At 40.5% G+C, this 15,825-nt stretch overlaps 1 protein-coding gene across 2 annotated transcripts in view; it reads left to right on the top strand.

Moving 5' to 3' along the window:
- The window catches only part of Pcsk2 (proprotein convertase subtilisin/kexin type 2), a 280,435-nt gene that overhangs the window by 224,102 nt on the left and 40,508 nt on the right, over positions 1–15,825 (top strand). For both annotated transcript variants that reach the window (XM_074074280.1, XM_020154667.2), the window contains exon 7: positions 8,332–8,420. In XM_074074280.1, coding sequence (XP_073930381.1) covers positions 8,332–8,420 — 89 coding nt within the window. The remainder of the gene's footprint in view (positions 1–8,331; positions 8,421–15,825) is intronic.

The following is a 15,825-nucleotide window of genomic DNA, read 5'->3' as shown; positions in this document are numbered from 1 at the left end:
GGCACACAGTAGACACTCCCCAACTGACATTACATATTATGTGAATTTCAGAAAAGGGATTTCTATAAGCCTTCCTCAACTAGATAGCGTGATAGGAGAATATGTGTCAAAGCATTCGAGGGATGGCCCAGTCATTTACCCATCTTACCCAGACACCCATTGTCTCATCTGAGTTTTTGACAGAAACCAGACCATGTTTAATACCAAGTTGAATTTTCTGGCAAGAGTCTAGTGCCTGTGTTTCTGCATTACTGATCAAAAGAGGAGTTATAGCCAAAGATGTCTTGTATATGTGAAACAAGGGTGATTGATTAGAGAAATTAACAAACATACAGCTGGCTTCAGAAAGATGGAGGGCCTCCTCACTTCTACAGAAAACAATGGATGCTGGTCAGCAGACCCAGGGGCTCCCCAGAAGTAGCCTTGCACATTCTTGCACATTACCTCTTCTTAACCTATTTCATCTAACTTATTCATCCTCACCTATCCTGACCAGTAGTCTCTTGAAACCCTTACCCTATAAAGCTCATTGGACATTAGCCAGCAAATATGGTCCATACCAAAATAGCTAAGGACCACTGCATTTGAGCTTCGCTATATCTAACATTGAAGTTTCAGTCTCTGAAGACATGGCAGTGGCACTATGGTACTGTGGCTTTCTAAAGTCTATAGATACAGGGAGACTGGAAGACAAAGACAGCCTCTGTAAACTAACCAAGTGGCATACTGCCCTGCTGGCTGAATCTGCTTCCTTCACTCCTCACCCCCCACCCTAATATGGATCCAGAGCCTTGAAAGCCCACCATAGAATCTGACTGTGGAATTCGGAACCAAGGCATCAACAAAGCAATAATAGAATCAATAGCCAGGAAAGGAGCTCAAAGAATTAAAGAGAAAGAGGAAGGGAAAAAAATCTCCAGCTCAAAATTACCCTGCAATCCATAATATCTCCAAAACTCAACCAATAAAATTAAAAACTGCAGTATGAATTTATACCAGATGAACCTGATTTTGTGGAGCAGACTTGGAAAAGATTTTAAGTTATGTGTAGTTTGCTTAGAGTAATAAATGAAGAGATATAATATCGATTTATAAAGAAGAAATAAATGATGGGAGAAACTCAAGCAAAAATAAATACATGAACATGAAAAAGGAACCAATTGCATTCGAAAAAATATAACCTCTGATATAAAATCTCAATAAATGGGATAAAATCTAGCCTGAGTGTAGCTGGAGAGATAATTATTAAATAAGTGAAGTAATAAAGTCTGTTTACCAAAAACCTACAGTAACATTATTTGTAATGTAAAACTTTGATAATATTCTCTCTAAGTCTGGAAAAGATAGTAATGCTGTCTATCATCTGTTTATCCCACACTGTGCTACATCCCATAACTAATCAAATAATTATAAATCTAAGATGTGAGAAAATGATAAAACTTGGCAAAGACATGAAAGCATTTTTGAAGTATAGAGTGACAAAGTTAAATTCATGAATAAAAAGATAGAACAGTATAAAGATGTCAAGTTAATCTATAAATTCAATGCAGTTTCAATCAAAATTTCAGTAGCATTTTTCAATGGAATTAGACAAAACCTAAAATTGATATGGAAAAGCAAAGGGCCAAGAAGAGAAGACAAAGAAGGAGGAGGAGGAGGAAGAAAGGGAGGAAGGTCATGAAGGTAAAAAGGAAAAAGAAGATGATGGGGAGATCCACAACAGAACAACAGCAAATGGGAAACTTTGTTTACCAGATAGCAAAATGTTATAAAATCATAATAATCAAGAGTGAACAGAATGAAAGCAGGGAGTGACAAAAAGTTCAAAGAAATAGACTAGGAAGCCCAGAAACAGGCCCCATGTAAAAGGAAGCTTAGTACATGACAAATAATAAAAACAAAGAATGATGGGGCAAAGGCATTCAGTAAATGGTGGAGCTGTTCTCATGGGGGGAAATATATCCATCCACCTTATATATGGAGCATTCAAAATTCCAGGAGAATTAAGGAGAAAAAATATGATTTTTTTTGATTCCAGGAGAATCAAAGAAAAAAATATGAGCATCTCAATAGAAAATAAAGTGGACCAAAGTTATAAGTGATTGACAGAGAAGAAAACCTGAACCAATTAACAAATTAAAAGGTTACCTTACTGATAGTGAGGAAAACATAAAATAAAACAGTAAGATGCCATTTCACACCAACTGGACTGGCAAAAATTGCAAAGTTTGGCAGCATTAAGTGTTGGCAAGGACTTAAGCATCAGGAGGAATACTCCTACCACCATTCAGGACTTGGTATATATCCACACAACATGTAGTCACTCAATAAATGCCCAGAGAGAAACTCTCCCACATGTGCACTATGGAATAAATATCTTTTGAGGGGGAGCAGTACTGGGGTTTAAACTCAGGGCTTCATGCTTGCTAGGCCCTGCCACTTGAGTCACTCTACCAGTCCATGCACAACAGAATAATATTCTTTTAAAATTGTTTGCAATAGCAGGCAAACTGCAAACAGTTTAAATGCCTCTCATTGGGAATATGAATAAACAAATTATAGCATATTTATAAATGAACTGCTATATAGCACTAAAAAATGGTTGAATTAGAATTTGAGTCAACCTCAAAAAATACAAGTGAATAAAGCAAATTTTAGATAGATATTATCCTAGGAAATATTTATATAGAATTTCAAAGCAAGCAATGGAGATATCTGTGCTTACACATATCTGATTATATGGTAATTACATAAAAATTTGCATGACTATTCTAACCATGAAACTCTGAGGAAGCAAAGAGAGAATGATCTCAGAGAGGATTTTAATTATATCCATAAAGGTTTCTTTTAAAAATATAAAGTGTGGAAACTATTTAGCTTTGATAGACTTGTCTGGTGACCAGCCATATGAGATTCATGGTTAGTCATCAAAATTTTTGATAATCTTAAAATATTTCATAATTCAAAATGTCCTTATACTCTGTGGCCCAGCAAGTTGACACATAAAATTAACCACCACACCTTTGATCTGCATGGTTTTGAGTGTCAGAAATAGATGATAGGTAAGGGTCATGGTTAAGTAAGAGCAGAGTTTTGGAAGTGACAGTTTTGAGTTGGAATTCTGGTTCTGGCTACTAAATGTGAAGTGAGAGCTCTTTGCCTCAGTTTGGTCATATTTTAAAATGAAGATAGTAATAGGCCACCGTGAGGATTAAATAATCCATAAAACACTCTTAGCACAGTTTCAGGCCCATAGTAGGTAAATAGTTATTGTATTCACATTGCCTGATGAGTCTTCACCATGCTTTGAATGTAGTACATGTAGAAATCCATGCTCTGGGCAAGAAAAGACAAGAGAGAAAACAGAATCTTTCTAGTACAAAGGCCAGCAGAGTGGAAGGAAATAGTGTGCCTGTTCTGTCTCTCAGAACATCTGCAGGGCTGGGGACAGCACCTCAAGTTCTCAGTAGGACACCCTAAGGGCCAATGCAGACTGTCCAGGAAAGCCCAATACAGTCCAGGTTGGAACTCCAACTCCCCACAGTGAACCAGAATTGTCTCTCTAACTTTCTTATCTATTGTATCAATTTTCTATTACTTAATAATGCTGCATAACAAGTCAGTAGCTTAAAACAATAAACATCATTGCTCTGTATGAAGTGTGCGTGTGCTAATCAGTAGATTACCATCCATTCTACAGTGTATATGTACTTCAAAGATTACCTGACAAGTTATGAGAAAAATGTAAAGTGAAATTCAATACCATTCTGCCTCAAATGGGTAAGCAGAAATGGCAGTTTGACAATACTAAATGTTGGATAATTATGTCAGCTGGACAATTCTGTTGGCTTCTGTGGTCAACTGGTAGGTTGGGGGCTTTCTGGCTTAAGATGGGTTTACTCATGTGTCTGGAGTATGATGGCTGTCAGATGGAGTGACAAGCATGACAAGTTGCATGTCTTTCATCATCCAGTAGGCTAACCTGGGCTTGTTCAAATGCCCACAAGCAGAATTTCAAGAGAAAGAGAAAGTACCACTTCTACCACATTCTTTTGGCCAAAGCAAGTTACAACCCCGTCCAGATTCAAGGTCAGGGAAAATACATGTCAACTCTTCATAGGAGGAACAAGAGCATCAAATTGTCAAGAGCATGAATCTGGGAAAGTGGTGCACTGTGGCCTCTTTGGCAATGCAGCATACCCATGACCCTGGTCACTTGCCTCCCATTGACCTTTATTAGGGGGCAGGCCATGCCACAAGTGTTTTCCCTCACCTGCTACAGCTCTTCCCTCCTCGAAGGCTTAGGCTCAGTTCTAGGGAGGAAGCTACTGAGATTCTTAAGAAAGTAAAGTGGCCCTGTGAAAATGGACTTGAAAAAGATTTTCCTGACATTCAGGGAAGCAAGTGCCATTGCTTAGGTGATCAAAAGGGCAAGACAGGGCTGGTGGAGTGGTCAAGTGGCAGAGCGCCTGCCTAGCAAGTGTGAAGCCCTAAGCTCAAACCCCAGTGCTGCCAAAAAAAAAAAAAATTTCAAGAGGGCAAGACATTTGAGACACTGGGAGCAGAACACACAAAGGCCCAGGTTGCAAAGACACATGGTGTCCATTTGTTGATCATTAATTATTGCTGCCTAATTCAGCAATAAATTGTGTCTTTTCATATGTTCCTTTCGAAAGCCCATGACATACCTCTCCAAAATTAAACATACATGACTCACTGTCTTTAATTTCCTAGCCCAGCTCACAGGTATAAGCCCTCCAGTCTTTAGAGAGCCATTTGAGGCCAGGATGGACCCTTCACCTTAAGAAAGGATTGTGGTGGTCCAGTATTGGGGCGCTGGTCTCACACCTGACCCAGTCACTTTTTCATTGTGTGCTTTGAGCAGGTCCTTTATCCCTCCCTCCAAGACTCAGCTTGGACATCTGTAGCATGGAGCAGTGCCTACTCACAGCCCTCTGATGAGAACTAAAAGATCAAGGCAAACAAAGTGCTCTGCTTCTTCCGGGCTCTCTCTTTAGTCACCTACATGCTCCACAGGGATCCACACATGATGGGGCCTCCATCACATGTCTGTGGTCAGTGAAAGTGGTGACTGTTACAGACAAGGCTTCAAGTGTACATTTCAGGCCCTGGAAATGGGAACTTGTCCAGGTTGATTATTAAGTAATAAGGAAATTAATGCTAGTCAATTAGACATGGGATTGATTTTTTTAAGTTTTTATTTAAATATTTATTTGTTCCATGTGAACAAAACAGCTAGTGAGGAAGCCAAATTTGATGAGTATATTCTGTGGAAGCTAAAAAAGTTGATATCATAGAGATAGAAAGTAGAAGCTATGAAGGGTAGAGAGGCTAGATGACAGTTACAAAATACAGTTCATATGAAGAATAAGTTCTATAATGTTCTACTGCCCAGAAGGAGGCCTAGAGTTCACAATCACTTATGACATATTTCATAAATAACTAGAAGAGAGGAGTTCAAAGTTTCCCAACACAAAGAAACAATAATAAGTGTTTAAGGAGAGAGAGATGCTAATTATCCTGATTTGATCATTATACATTGTACTACTATTTACATACATAAAATTATCACACTGTACCCCATAAATATGTACAATCGTGTCATTACAAACAAAAAAATAGAAAAATGTAAATATAATATATGTACACTATATAAAATATGTATGCACTTTATATTTGGATGAATATATAATGTATAAGTATATGTTGCATATAAATATATAAGTATATAACTTAAAATGTATGCATAGATGTGGCACAAATATATACTTAAGTACACACACTCTAAGAACATATGACTCACTATAAAGTGTCTGTACATTTCTTTTTGTAGTATATGTATGTGTGAGCTTCCTGCTGTTTCCTCAGCACTTTTTTTAGCAGTTTCTTTAGCATTTGGAGTACACAGTGGTCAGGAAAGCCATATCCATGATACACTCCCCCATCAAGTTAAACCATAACTAAGAGCCCCCTCAAAACCTCAGTGTGCTTTCTGAAAACCTGAAAGACAAGTGGATAATAATTTGCTCAGCCCTTGAAGTTTTCACTGATCTTTTAACACAAGGGCAAACTCTGGGGTGACTACTGAGTTTACATGGACATGAAACAGATTTCATTCTTGTTCCAAAGAGAATTTTGAGTTCATGAGATAAGAAACCTTTACAGAGACAGGATTAACTTTTGCTCACATGAGGAAAAAAAAAGATGTAACTATAAATGTAAATATGTTATGGAAATTATACATATTTATAATATATAATGAATATCCAAATATATTTATAAGGATAAATAGATTATAATTTACATAAATAAATTTGTTTTCATAATTTATATTATAATATAAATATTGTTATGAATATATTTGAATATTATATATAAGCATTTGGATAATAATTTCATAAGTATTTTAATATATTAAAATTTGGGGTGTTTTTTCCACCTTTGAATATGATTTTTAAGGGCTAGTGCAATAGCTGACCTTGCCCTTAGAGGATGCCCCAAACAGTACTTGAGTCAACACTATAATTCATAAACTCCTACAGATATGCAGCCAGTATGCCCCTTAGTGCCACAATCTCCTAGTCTTCCACCAGTGCTTGCCACCTGGCCCCTCAGTAGGCCTTGCTCACGCAATTCCAACAGACTGGTTGTGTGGCCCCTTCAGTCCTTTAGCTGATCCCTGGACCATTAACGCAGACCTTTGAGGGTTAGGGCTGCCAACTTCAGACGACTTGAACCGTGATCTTCCAAGTCTTCAATGCTGTTTGGGGGTTAAGACACAGTCTTCTCACTGAGTTGGGTTTATCCTTGTTTCAGTTTTCTGTTGTCAGTTCACAAACCCCAAAATGCAGCAGCTTAAAACAGAACATGTATTTGCTCACAGCCCTTGGAGGAGGGCAAAGCTCAGCAAGGGTGGCCTCTCTCCACACGTTGCTGGACCGGTAATCTGTCTAGGGCTAGAGGATGAAGGCGGCTCCCCTGGCACATGGAACATCTCATCTGAGGTGGGTGGAGCTGAGGAGGATGCTAGTTGTCACTGTCTCCCAACGGCTCCATGTTTTTGCAGACTTGCCCAACACTATAGGCTCCTCTGTGGGGTTCCAGGGATGGAAGCAGACTGGGTCAAACAAATCACTAAACCAGCCCAATTCAAGGAGAGGAGAAATGCACATAGGAGGAGAGGAACTGTTTTGAACTTTTTAGAACACTTTGGAAGGAGAAAAGAGCAAAAAGGGGAAAATTAATGGAATTACAATGTCTGTTGCAGAGAACATTCTAGAACATGATGTGCTAGTCAGCTCTCTTACTATAACAAAATGCTGAGATGATAAGCGTGTAAAGAAGAGATTTATTTTGACTTTCAGTTTCAGAGGTTTTAAGTCCATAGTTGGTTAATTGTGTTGCTTTTGGGTCTGTGATAAGACAGAAAAATCACAGCATGGAGTGTGCAGTGAAACAAAGCTGTTCACTTCACTGCAGCTGGGAAGCAAAAAGAGAAAGGGGGAAGGAAGACTGAGATCCCATAAATCCCTTTGGGCCTGAAGACCTCCTACTAGGCCCCATCTCTTAAAATTTCCACCAGCTTTCAATAACATGTTGAGGACCTTTTAACTTTTTTAACACAAGGGCATTGAGAGGGACATTCCAGATCCAATTTATAGCACATGAGCTCTGAAAAGGCCTTGTCAGTATTTAAAATCAAGCAAGTCTTGAAGAGCTCACCTAATGCCAGGGGTTCTTAAGCTTCAGGGTTTCTGTAGAGCCCTTGAAATTGTATGCAAAATGTTGCCAGTGTATGATTTTTTTTTTTAATTTCTGGGCAAAAGTAGGGATCTGTAGCATTCAATAGGTCCTCAAGGGAGGCTAAGACCCAAAGAAGGGAAGTGACCACCATCCCGTCAGGAACTGACGCATTGCACCCCTGTGTGCTGAAATGCCCTTGAAAACACATACCGGCCCACAATTCTAGTACTTCGGAACATCAGAGTGGATCTAGCAGCACACAGCTGTTTTATAGTGTTTCATTTTTAAGAAAACCTGAATGTGTGCTTTCTGCAGGAAGATACTTCACATTTTAAAGTAAAGATCAAACATTTAAGTTGAAAATGTTCTTAGAACCCTCTTTATGAAAGAAACAACCCAAGGTCAAGAAGGCTGTTGGTAAGAGTGGGGAGGATGAAAGAGGACGTTGGTATACACACAGAAAATCAGGTGGCCCACAGGCTAGCTCAACCCCAGATGAACCATGGAAAAGAATCAAATTGTCTCCAGCTGATAGGATTGAAGTCACCTCTTTATTTTTTTCCACAGCCATGGAACCCGATGTGCAGGAGAAGTTTCAGCTGCCGCTAACAACAATATCTGTGGGGTCGGGGTAGCATACAACTCCAAGGTGGCAGGTAAGCTGGTCGCATCAAACAGCAGGTGCCCATGCTGGGCAGCCAGCTCCACAAGCTGTCACACTCTGGTGCCCAGCCTGGCAGGGCCTAGCCAAAAAAAAAATTCTACTAGATCAGGAGAACTATGGTCCATAAATTGAGCAAGAGTGAAGATATTTTTTAACTTGCATAGCAATAAATTTTTAAATTTTTTACTGAAGTGAAAAACACAGAAAAGCACTCAGATCATAGACACCTCTCAATGAATTTTCACAAAGGCAGCACCCATGTAACCAACCAAAAAAACAAAACTTTAACCAGCCCCCAAAGCTCTCCTCATGCTCCCTAGTTCCCACCTATAAGCCCAAGAGTAACCATGATCTTATTTTCTAGCAGGAAAAAAAAAAAGTGATTTCCGGTTTTTGAACCTTTGCAACAGAGCCTTGCTATTTAGCCCAGACTGGCTTCCAACTCGCTAGCCACAGGTCTCAGCTCCCCAAGTGCTGAGGTTACAGGTGTGTTTCACCACACCCAGCCATCAATAATATTTTAATGAGTCTCAAATATAGGCTGTATAAGAAAAACAGGTATGTGCAAATTATTTGTAAGGATGCTCAGAGCCCTTCCAAATGTTCTGCACACTCTATCTCATCTTTAAGAAGATATATTCTACCTAGAACCTTTCATGAAGTTTCATTGGGTTGGATATTTAACAACTTCCTCTCTACAGAAGCTACAGCCATGTAAATGGGAGTGGCAAGTCACTGGGAATTTACAAACCAGCACATCCACCCAGAGAGAGAGACGACACAGACACAGACACAGACACAGACACAGATGGATGGAGACTGAGACAGAGCAAGAAAGAGTCCTAAGTTTTCAACAAGATGCCCGAGAATGGAGTGGCTCATGCCAAGTTTTGCATCAAATTGGTTCTTAATTTATTCGGGCTGAGTCACCCAACTTTGTTTTTCTTTTTTTTTTTTTTTTTTAAACAACTGTCTTGATATTTTTTCCCAGCAATTTAATGGAGCCATAAACCTACTTTGTGCTGACACTTGCATTTCCAGGAGCCTAAATAAGATAAGTGTAACCTCTACAAGCCCACCATTAACGGCTTTCAACACAGTTAGCTGAGACTTGCCTGAGCCGGGTGCAGAATTTCACAAGGAATACATTTGGAGATTTCTGAAATGAAAATCAAGGAAGTTTTGCCCCTTGGGTTTTAGCTCTTTTTACTCTGCGTGCATCCAAAAGGCTGGCATTAAAATGTCAGGAGCCATTATGAGCTCAGGGGAAAGAGTAGCACTTAGTTAATGTTTTATAAGCCAGCCTCCATACCTGTCTGAGGCCAGCCAGGTTCTTTACTCACAGAACAGATCTAGAGGCAATTGAAAATTTCAAACCCGAATTTCTCATTCACAATGATTGTCTTCAGAATAGTTCTGAAGGTTGTACATGACCAAAGTAACTGACTCTTCTGAACAAAGTGATTTGTAGAACAACAGTCTGCAAAAGTTGAAAGAGTTAGCTGGTGGCTTTCTGGAAGTGCATGGGGGGTTTCTTTTTATTGTCACTTTCTTTTCTTTATTTTTTCTCTCTTCTTTTCTCTGTTACGACTTGCACTCTGAAAACATCTGAGCTGCTCATCAGTATCTGTCTTAGTTTGGATTCCCTAAAAATCAAAACCTAAGACAAGGATTTGAGTGTAAGCAGTTTTTGAAGGAGGTGATCCCAAGACATCCCAGTGGGACATGGGGGAAGAAGACAGCCAAGGGAGGGAAGCCAACTAAGGGTAGATTAATGAGGTGGTAAGTCTCATGGGTAACAGGGGCTCGGCCCTACTGGTGCGCTCAGAACTATGGGTGACATCCCACAGAATGGTCCCCCAACATCAAGGTGAGGAGCCCAGGAAGTTAATCCACCAACTCCCATGGGGGTGGTCCTGGGCTGGGAACATCCTCACCTGTTCATGTCCTGCTCAGAGCTCATCAGAGAATGCCCCCAAGCAGAGATCAGGGTGGCCCAAGGAGGCTCTGCCTCCCCTGCCGAATGAAGCCTGATGTCTCAGACACAGCTGGGATATTCAGGCCTCACAGCAATCCAGAACAGAACAAGTAGGGGTTGTGCCCAATCACAGAGATTTTGGGCAAGCCAGCTTCCTTTTTCCTTTTTGTCATTCCCCAAAGCCTAGCTTTGCTCTTTGTGGCCACCTGCTCTAGTTCTAACTTTCCAAGCACTGGGGTATGCCCTCTAGAGCCTCCGGCATCTGGACACCCCAGGAGGGTCAAAGGAATTCCACTTGAGGGAACCACAGTTACTCAAAAATTGCAAACAAAAGCAGAGTTTCAGGCTCCTCAGCCTTACAAATTTGAGATGCAGATATTTTACCCATTTAGGCCAACAATTCTGAAAGTTGCCTGGTGTTTTATTACTCTCTAAAAACTATTCCAATCTGCCTTTCTAGAGCTTTTTGATCTAGGGAGGGCTAAATCGCCACCTGGTGGCCAACTGAGATCATTGCTGGTCTTTGGCAGTCTCCAGGATGTTCCAAGAGAGAGGCACTGGCAGTTATGTGAAAGTCTTTATTAACCCAGTCTAACAAATAAAAAGCCTAGTCACACAGGGTGGGACACTCTTGTAATCCCAGCACTTGGGAGACTGAGACAGGAGAATCGAAAAATGAAGGTCAACCTGGCTACACTCTGAGAACTTGGGTTAAAAAAAATTATTTGGGGCAGTACTAGGGTTTGAACTCAGGGCCTCATGCTTGCTAGGCAAGCACTCTACCACTTGAACCACCCTTCCAGTCCTTTTTTTATATTGGGTATTTTCAAGATAGGGTCTCACAAATTATTTGCCCAGGCTGGCTTCAAACTATGATCCTCTTGATCTCTGCCTCCTGAGTAGCTAGGATTACAGGTGTGAGCCACCAGCACCCAGCTTTAAAATAAATTTTTTTTAAAGATTGAACAGCTCTTCATGTGCTTGTTACCTGTTGGGTTCCTTGGCTCATTTTTCATTTTAGGCATTCTTGATGTAACATAGCCTTTAGCCAATGAAAATATCTGCTCCATAACTTTCACATGAGGTCATGAGTCCATCTGCTGTCCCCTTATGTGTGGTGCTAGCTGAGGACCCAGCTTTGTTTTTTTCCATACCGGGACCCAATCTTCCAAACACAATCTATGCAAAAAGCCCTGCCACTGTGATCTACTTATTGTTCGTTGCACACTAAATTCCCATATATACATGGGTCAATCTCTGAGAAAACACAAGTTAGCCATTACTCTTCTCCCAGACCTTTGTATATGCTCTTTCCTCTGCCCAGAACACCTTCCCTGTGCTTTACCTGGCCATCTCCTCTTCTTTCTTCAGTTGTAAGGATGCCCCATTGCTTCCTCCAATATCACCTCTCTGGCCAATTTCTTCAGCTGTATTTGGTAAAAAAGTGCCCTAAATTTTTCCTTCCCAGCATACTACTGTTGGTTATTGTGTATTTTTGTGCATTTTATTAATCAAGATTAGAGAGAGATAATAGATAGATGACAGATAGATGGATAGATAGATAAAAAGGAATTTACATGGGGGGATTGGCATGGCTCAGGTGACTATGGAAGCTAGGAAAACTCATGAAGAGCCATCTGCAAGCTGGTGACCTGGGGATGATGCTGCTCATGTGATTTGGTCCAAATCTAAAGGTCTGAGAACACACAGGATGTTAGTATAAGTCCTAGAGTTCAAAAGCCAGAGAAGCTGGCGTTCTAATTTCCAAGACCAGGAGAAGAGTGTGCTTCAGCTCCAGGAGAGAGGAAACCCAAATTGCCTTCCCTCTGTTTTTGCTCTGATGGGGCCTCTGACTGGAATGTGCCTGCCCGCATTGAGGACAGATCTTCCCCATTTAAGTCTCCTCACACTCACATGCAGTCTCCTGGAAACACCTCCACACCTGAACAATGTGTTACCAATTCTCTGGGTATTCTTTTATCCAGCCAAGTTGACACATAAAATTAGCCATCCCATGTATGGCTATTTGATTACTATCATTGTTCCCATCAGACAACAGTCCCTGTGAAGGCAGGCCCTGTCTGTTTGCTCTTGCTGCAGCACCTATATCAGGGTCTGGCTCAGGATGGATGCTCAAACCCTGTTGGCTGAATAGTAGATATGGATAAGCCAGTCCATTAATACACAATAGAGATTAATAATTGAATGAGAGAATGGGTGGATCAATGGAGTTAGGAAATTAACAATCTAAGGACTCAAAGCCAATGGAATTTCCATCCAGGATGTAAAAACATCTCTATCAGTACTAGCTCACCTTTGCTACTTCATCCCAATTTGATCTGTTCCAAGGAGACCCAAGCCTCCCTAATCCTTCATCTTAGTTCCCTCTCAAGGGTACCATGGAGCTGTCCTAAATCAGCACCAACAGCATATCAATAGGAGCTACACAGGGTCTGGCAGTGAAGTCAGACTAGAGGCACATTTACACAAGAATCTTGGATGCTCCAGGGTAACAGAGCACTGAGACCATCTACCAACCTCACATGTCATTCAGGTATTGAAAATAGTGTGTAGCATTCCAGGAGCTTGCCTTTTCCATTTACCTATCATAATCTCAAAATCGTGGAATCCAAAAAGATTCTAAAGGTTCTCTAGTCCTTACACCCACTAATGCTTGCATAAATGGCAATTATAATACTGATAAGAATGATGATAATAATTAACATATATTGGCTCTTACCTGTTTGTCAGGCACAATATAAAACCCTTTACTCATTTAATGCTCTTTACAATTCTACCACATTACTATAATATATTCTATATGACATATATTGTTTATTATGATCCTTCTTTTACAGAGAACAAAAGTAAATATGGAGCCCACATACTTGTAATTTCTGGAATCCTTTTGCACTTGGTCCCTATGCTGGAAAAACTCTTTTCCCCCTCTCCTGATGGAGCAGGGTCAGTGTGGAACTGCACACCTCAGAGACAGGACATTAACTTCCTTCTGTGATGTCCATTCTGCCCTTGGACGTGTGTGACTCTTGGAAATCCCTTCTGTAAGATGAGCTCTCTCTGGTTTCTGGTGCCTGTTTGCATGGCCCCTATTGTTACCATCTCTTCTGGATGTCACACAGGGAGGGAGGAAAGGTGTCTGGCTCCTTAAGAGTAACCACTCTGTGACATGGAGACCCAGACATACAGGGTTGTCCCAAGCATCTTAGAGTGGTCTTGACATTTTAATAATTTCACAAAAACATTATTTGAAAGCCTAACTATTTATGTTCCCTTACCCAAGTCTTTAATTTTATGAATTTTGAAGAAAAAGATTCTTTTTTTATTTTGAAAATGCTTTTAAGTAACTAAGAAAAGAACCCAATCATTTCCTTTCTCTCATTTTAATTTTTAAATCAATGTTTGACCTCTTTGACCAAAGAGATCAAGACAAAAAATTTTTAATGTGCTATTCAAAATTTATATAACCAAATAAATGTACAATAAATATAAATCATGAAGATTCCCAATAGTGTTGCCAGCAACTTTGTCAGATTTTACTTCTGAAAGCTGAAGACAGCACCAAACCTTTTAGGAGACTCTGTCTGCTGCCTTCAGCCCAGTTTTGTAATCCACGACGATGTGAGGCTGCCTGTCTCAGTGATGGGATGCATAGTGAGCCAGCAGACCAGGCCCCTGCCCCCACACCAGCTCACAAACTAGGAGACCAAGTCAATGAGCAATAGGCAAGATAACATCACACAATAATTTGCACTAGGGGCAGAATAGAGCAAGATATCAGCGAGTAATACAGACTTGAGAGTGGGGCTCCATAGAGTTCCTCACTGACGTGGGATTCTGCAGAAACTCTCAGAGCCACCCCAAAAGTAGAGCCATGATTGCCTTCAATCAATATTTTCCACACAAGAAATGATGACTATTTCAGGAAACAGATAAGCCTACCCTGATTTGAACATTACACAATGCACACGTGTATCATAGGGAACAGCACAGGGTGCTCCATAAATGTTCAATTTTTATATGCTTATTAAAAATGAAAATAATTTTAAAGCAGATTTTGTAGAGTTTGAAAACCACATTGTTGATCACTATCAAAATGCCTTGAAATTTTCCTACCAACAATAAATTCCTTTCATATATTTTGTCATTATTATTATTGTTGGTCAATAAATCTTATAACACCTCAGCGAGGTTACACAGATTTCATCTGAGACTTTAAACAAGCCAATAAAAATCACCATAACCCAATGATGGGTGAGTTTTTGAATCCTAAAACCTGGATGAGTGTGAACTTACTCCTTAGCCTTCAGGGCTAATATTCATGAGCATAAAAAGTGGTAATTTTTGATGGTGAGGTATAGCCTGCACCATGCCACGTACAAGTCACACCCTTGGTAACAGAAGCAGAGAAGAGGATTCAGCTCAAATCCACTGGGTCACACAGTTCACCATGGTACCAAAGCTAGACCTGGTGCCAGCTGAGCAGGTAGGCAGGTAAGGCCTCTAAGTGAATGGAAGAGGGGGATCACAGCTGGACATTCATATGGTATATGAGTCTGCCTGGGGGACTGTAGTTAGACAGAAGTGCTTAATGTACAATCTGTGTCTGTCCTCACCCATCAAATCCCATCAACCAAAGTGTTTTACAGATATGACAACACTGACTTCCAGCTCCTTCAACATCTGTCTCTATCTTCCTCTACACATACCACCCCATGGCTCCTAGAGTACCCAGGGGCAAAGGAGAGACCCTCCCTAAAAACCCTCAGGTCACTTGCAAAATTAATACTATATCCCATTCAATTAATGCATGCCTCATTCCTCCTGAGCTCAACACGATTAAAGAAACATCAGGAGCCTGGCTCTGGAATACAAATGAGCCTGGCTCCTGGTCTGTGACCACCCCTGCTTCCTTGATGCTAGAGCAGTCAGAAGATTAATATGCATCAGTTCTTATGTTCTTGTGCAGTATGAAGGGAGCCCATGGGGGTGGGTGAAGAGGGAAAGAGGCTTAAGGATCAGAGCTGCAAAGAGAAAGAGGGTGCATGGCATAGTTGGGTGCCTTGCAAAATCCCTGCTTTGACAAAATTCCAGCTGCCATTAGCTGGCTGGTGGGACAATCGAGGCCTCATTTGGTCAGGTTTGAATTTCTCCCACTTTCTCATTGAGAGGGTTGTTTAGTCCTGGCCATCCGGACAAGTTCAAGATCATATGAGCTTTCTCAGGCAGTCAAGTGAACACAGGTTTCTCTTCATTTCCCATCCACAGAGCAGACATGATATGTAAAAGCTGTGCTCAGTTTATTCCATAGCCTATCGGCTGTCTTTTATATAATTTTTAAAATAAAAAAATAGAGGTGGGACCAAAGCAAAATGTAGAGTTTTAAACTTCCTATCTCTGT

Source organism: Castor canadensis, chromosome 5, assembly GCF_047511655.1.
Source record: "Castor canadensis chromosome 5, mCasCan1.hap1v2, whole genome shotgun sequence".
Taxonomy (NCBI): Eukaryota; Metazoa; Chordata; class Mammalia; order Rodentia; family Castoridae; genus Castor; species Castor canadensis.
Note: the sequence above shows the minus strand (reverse complement) of the source record. Positions and strands in the feature narration are given on the sequence as shown.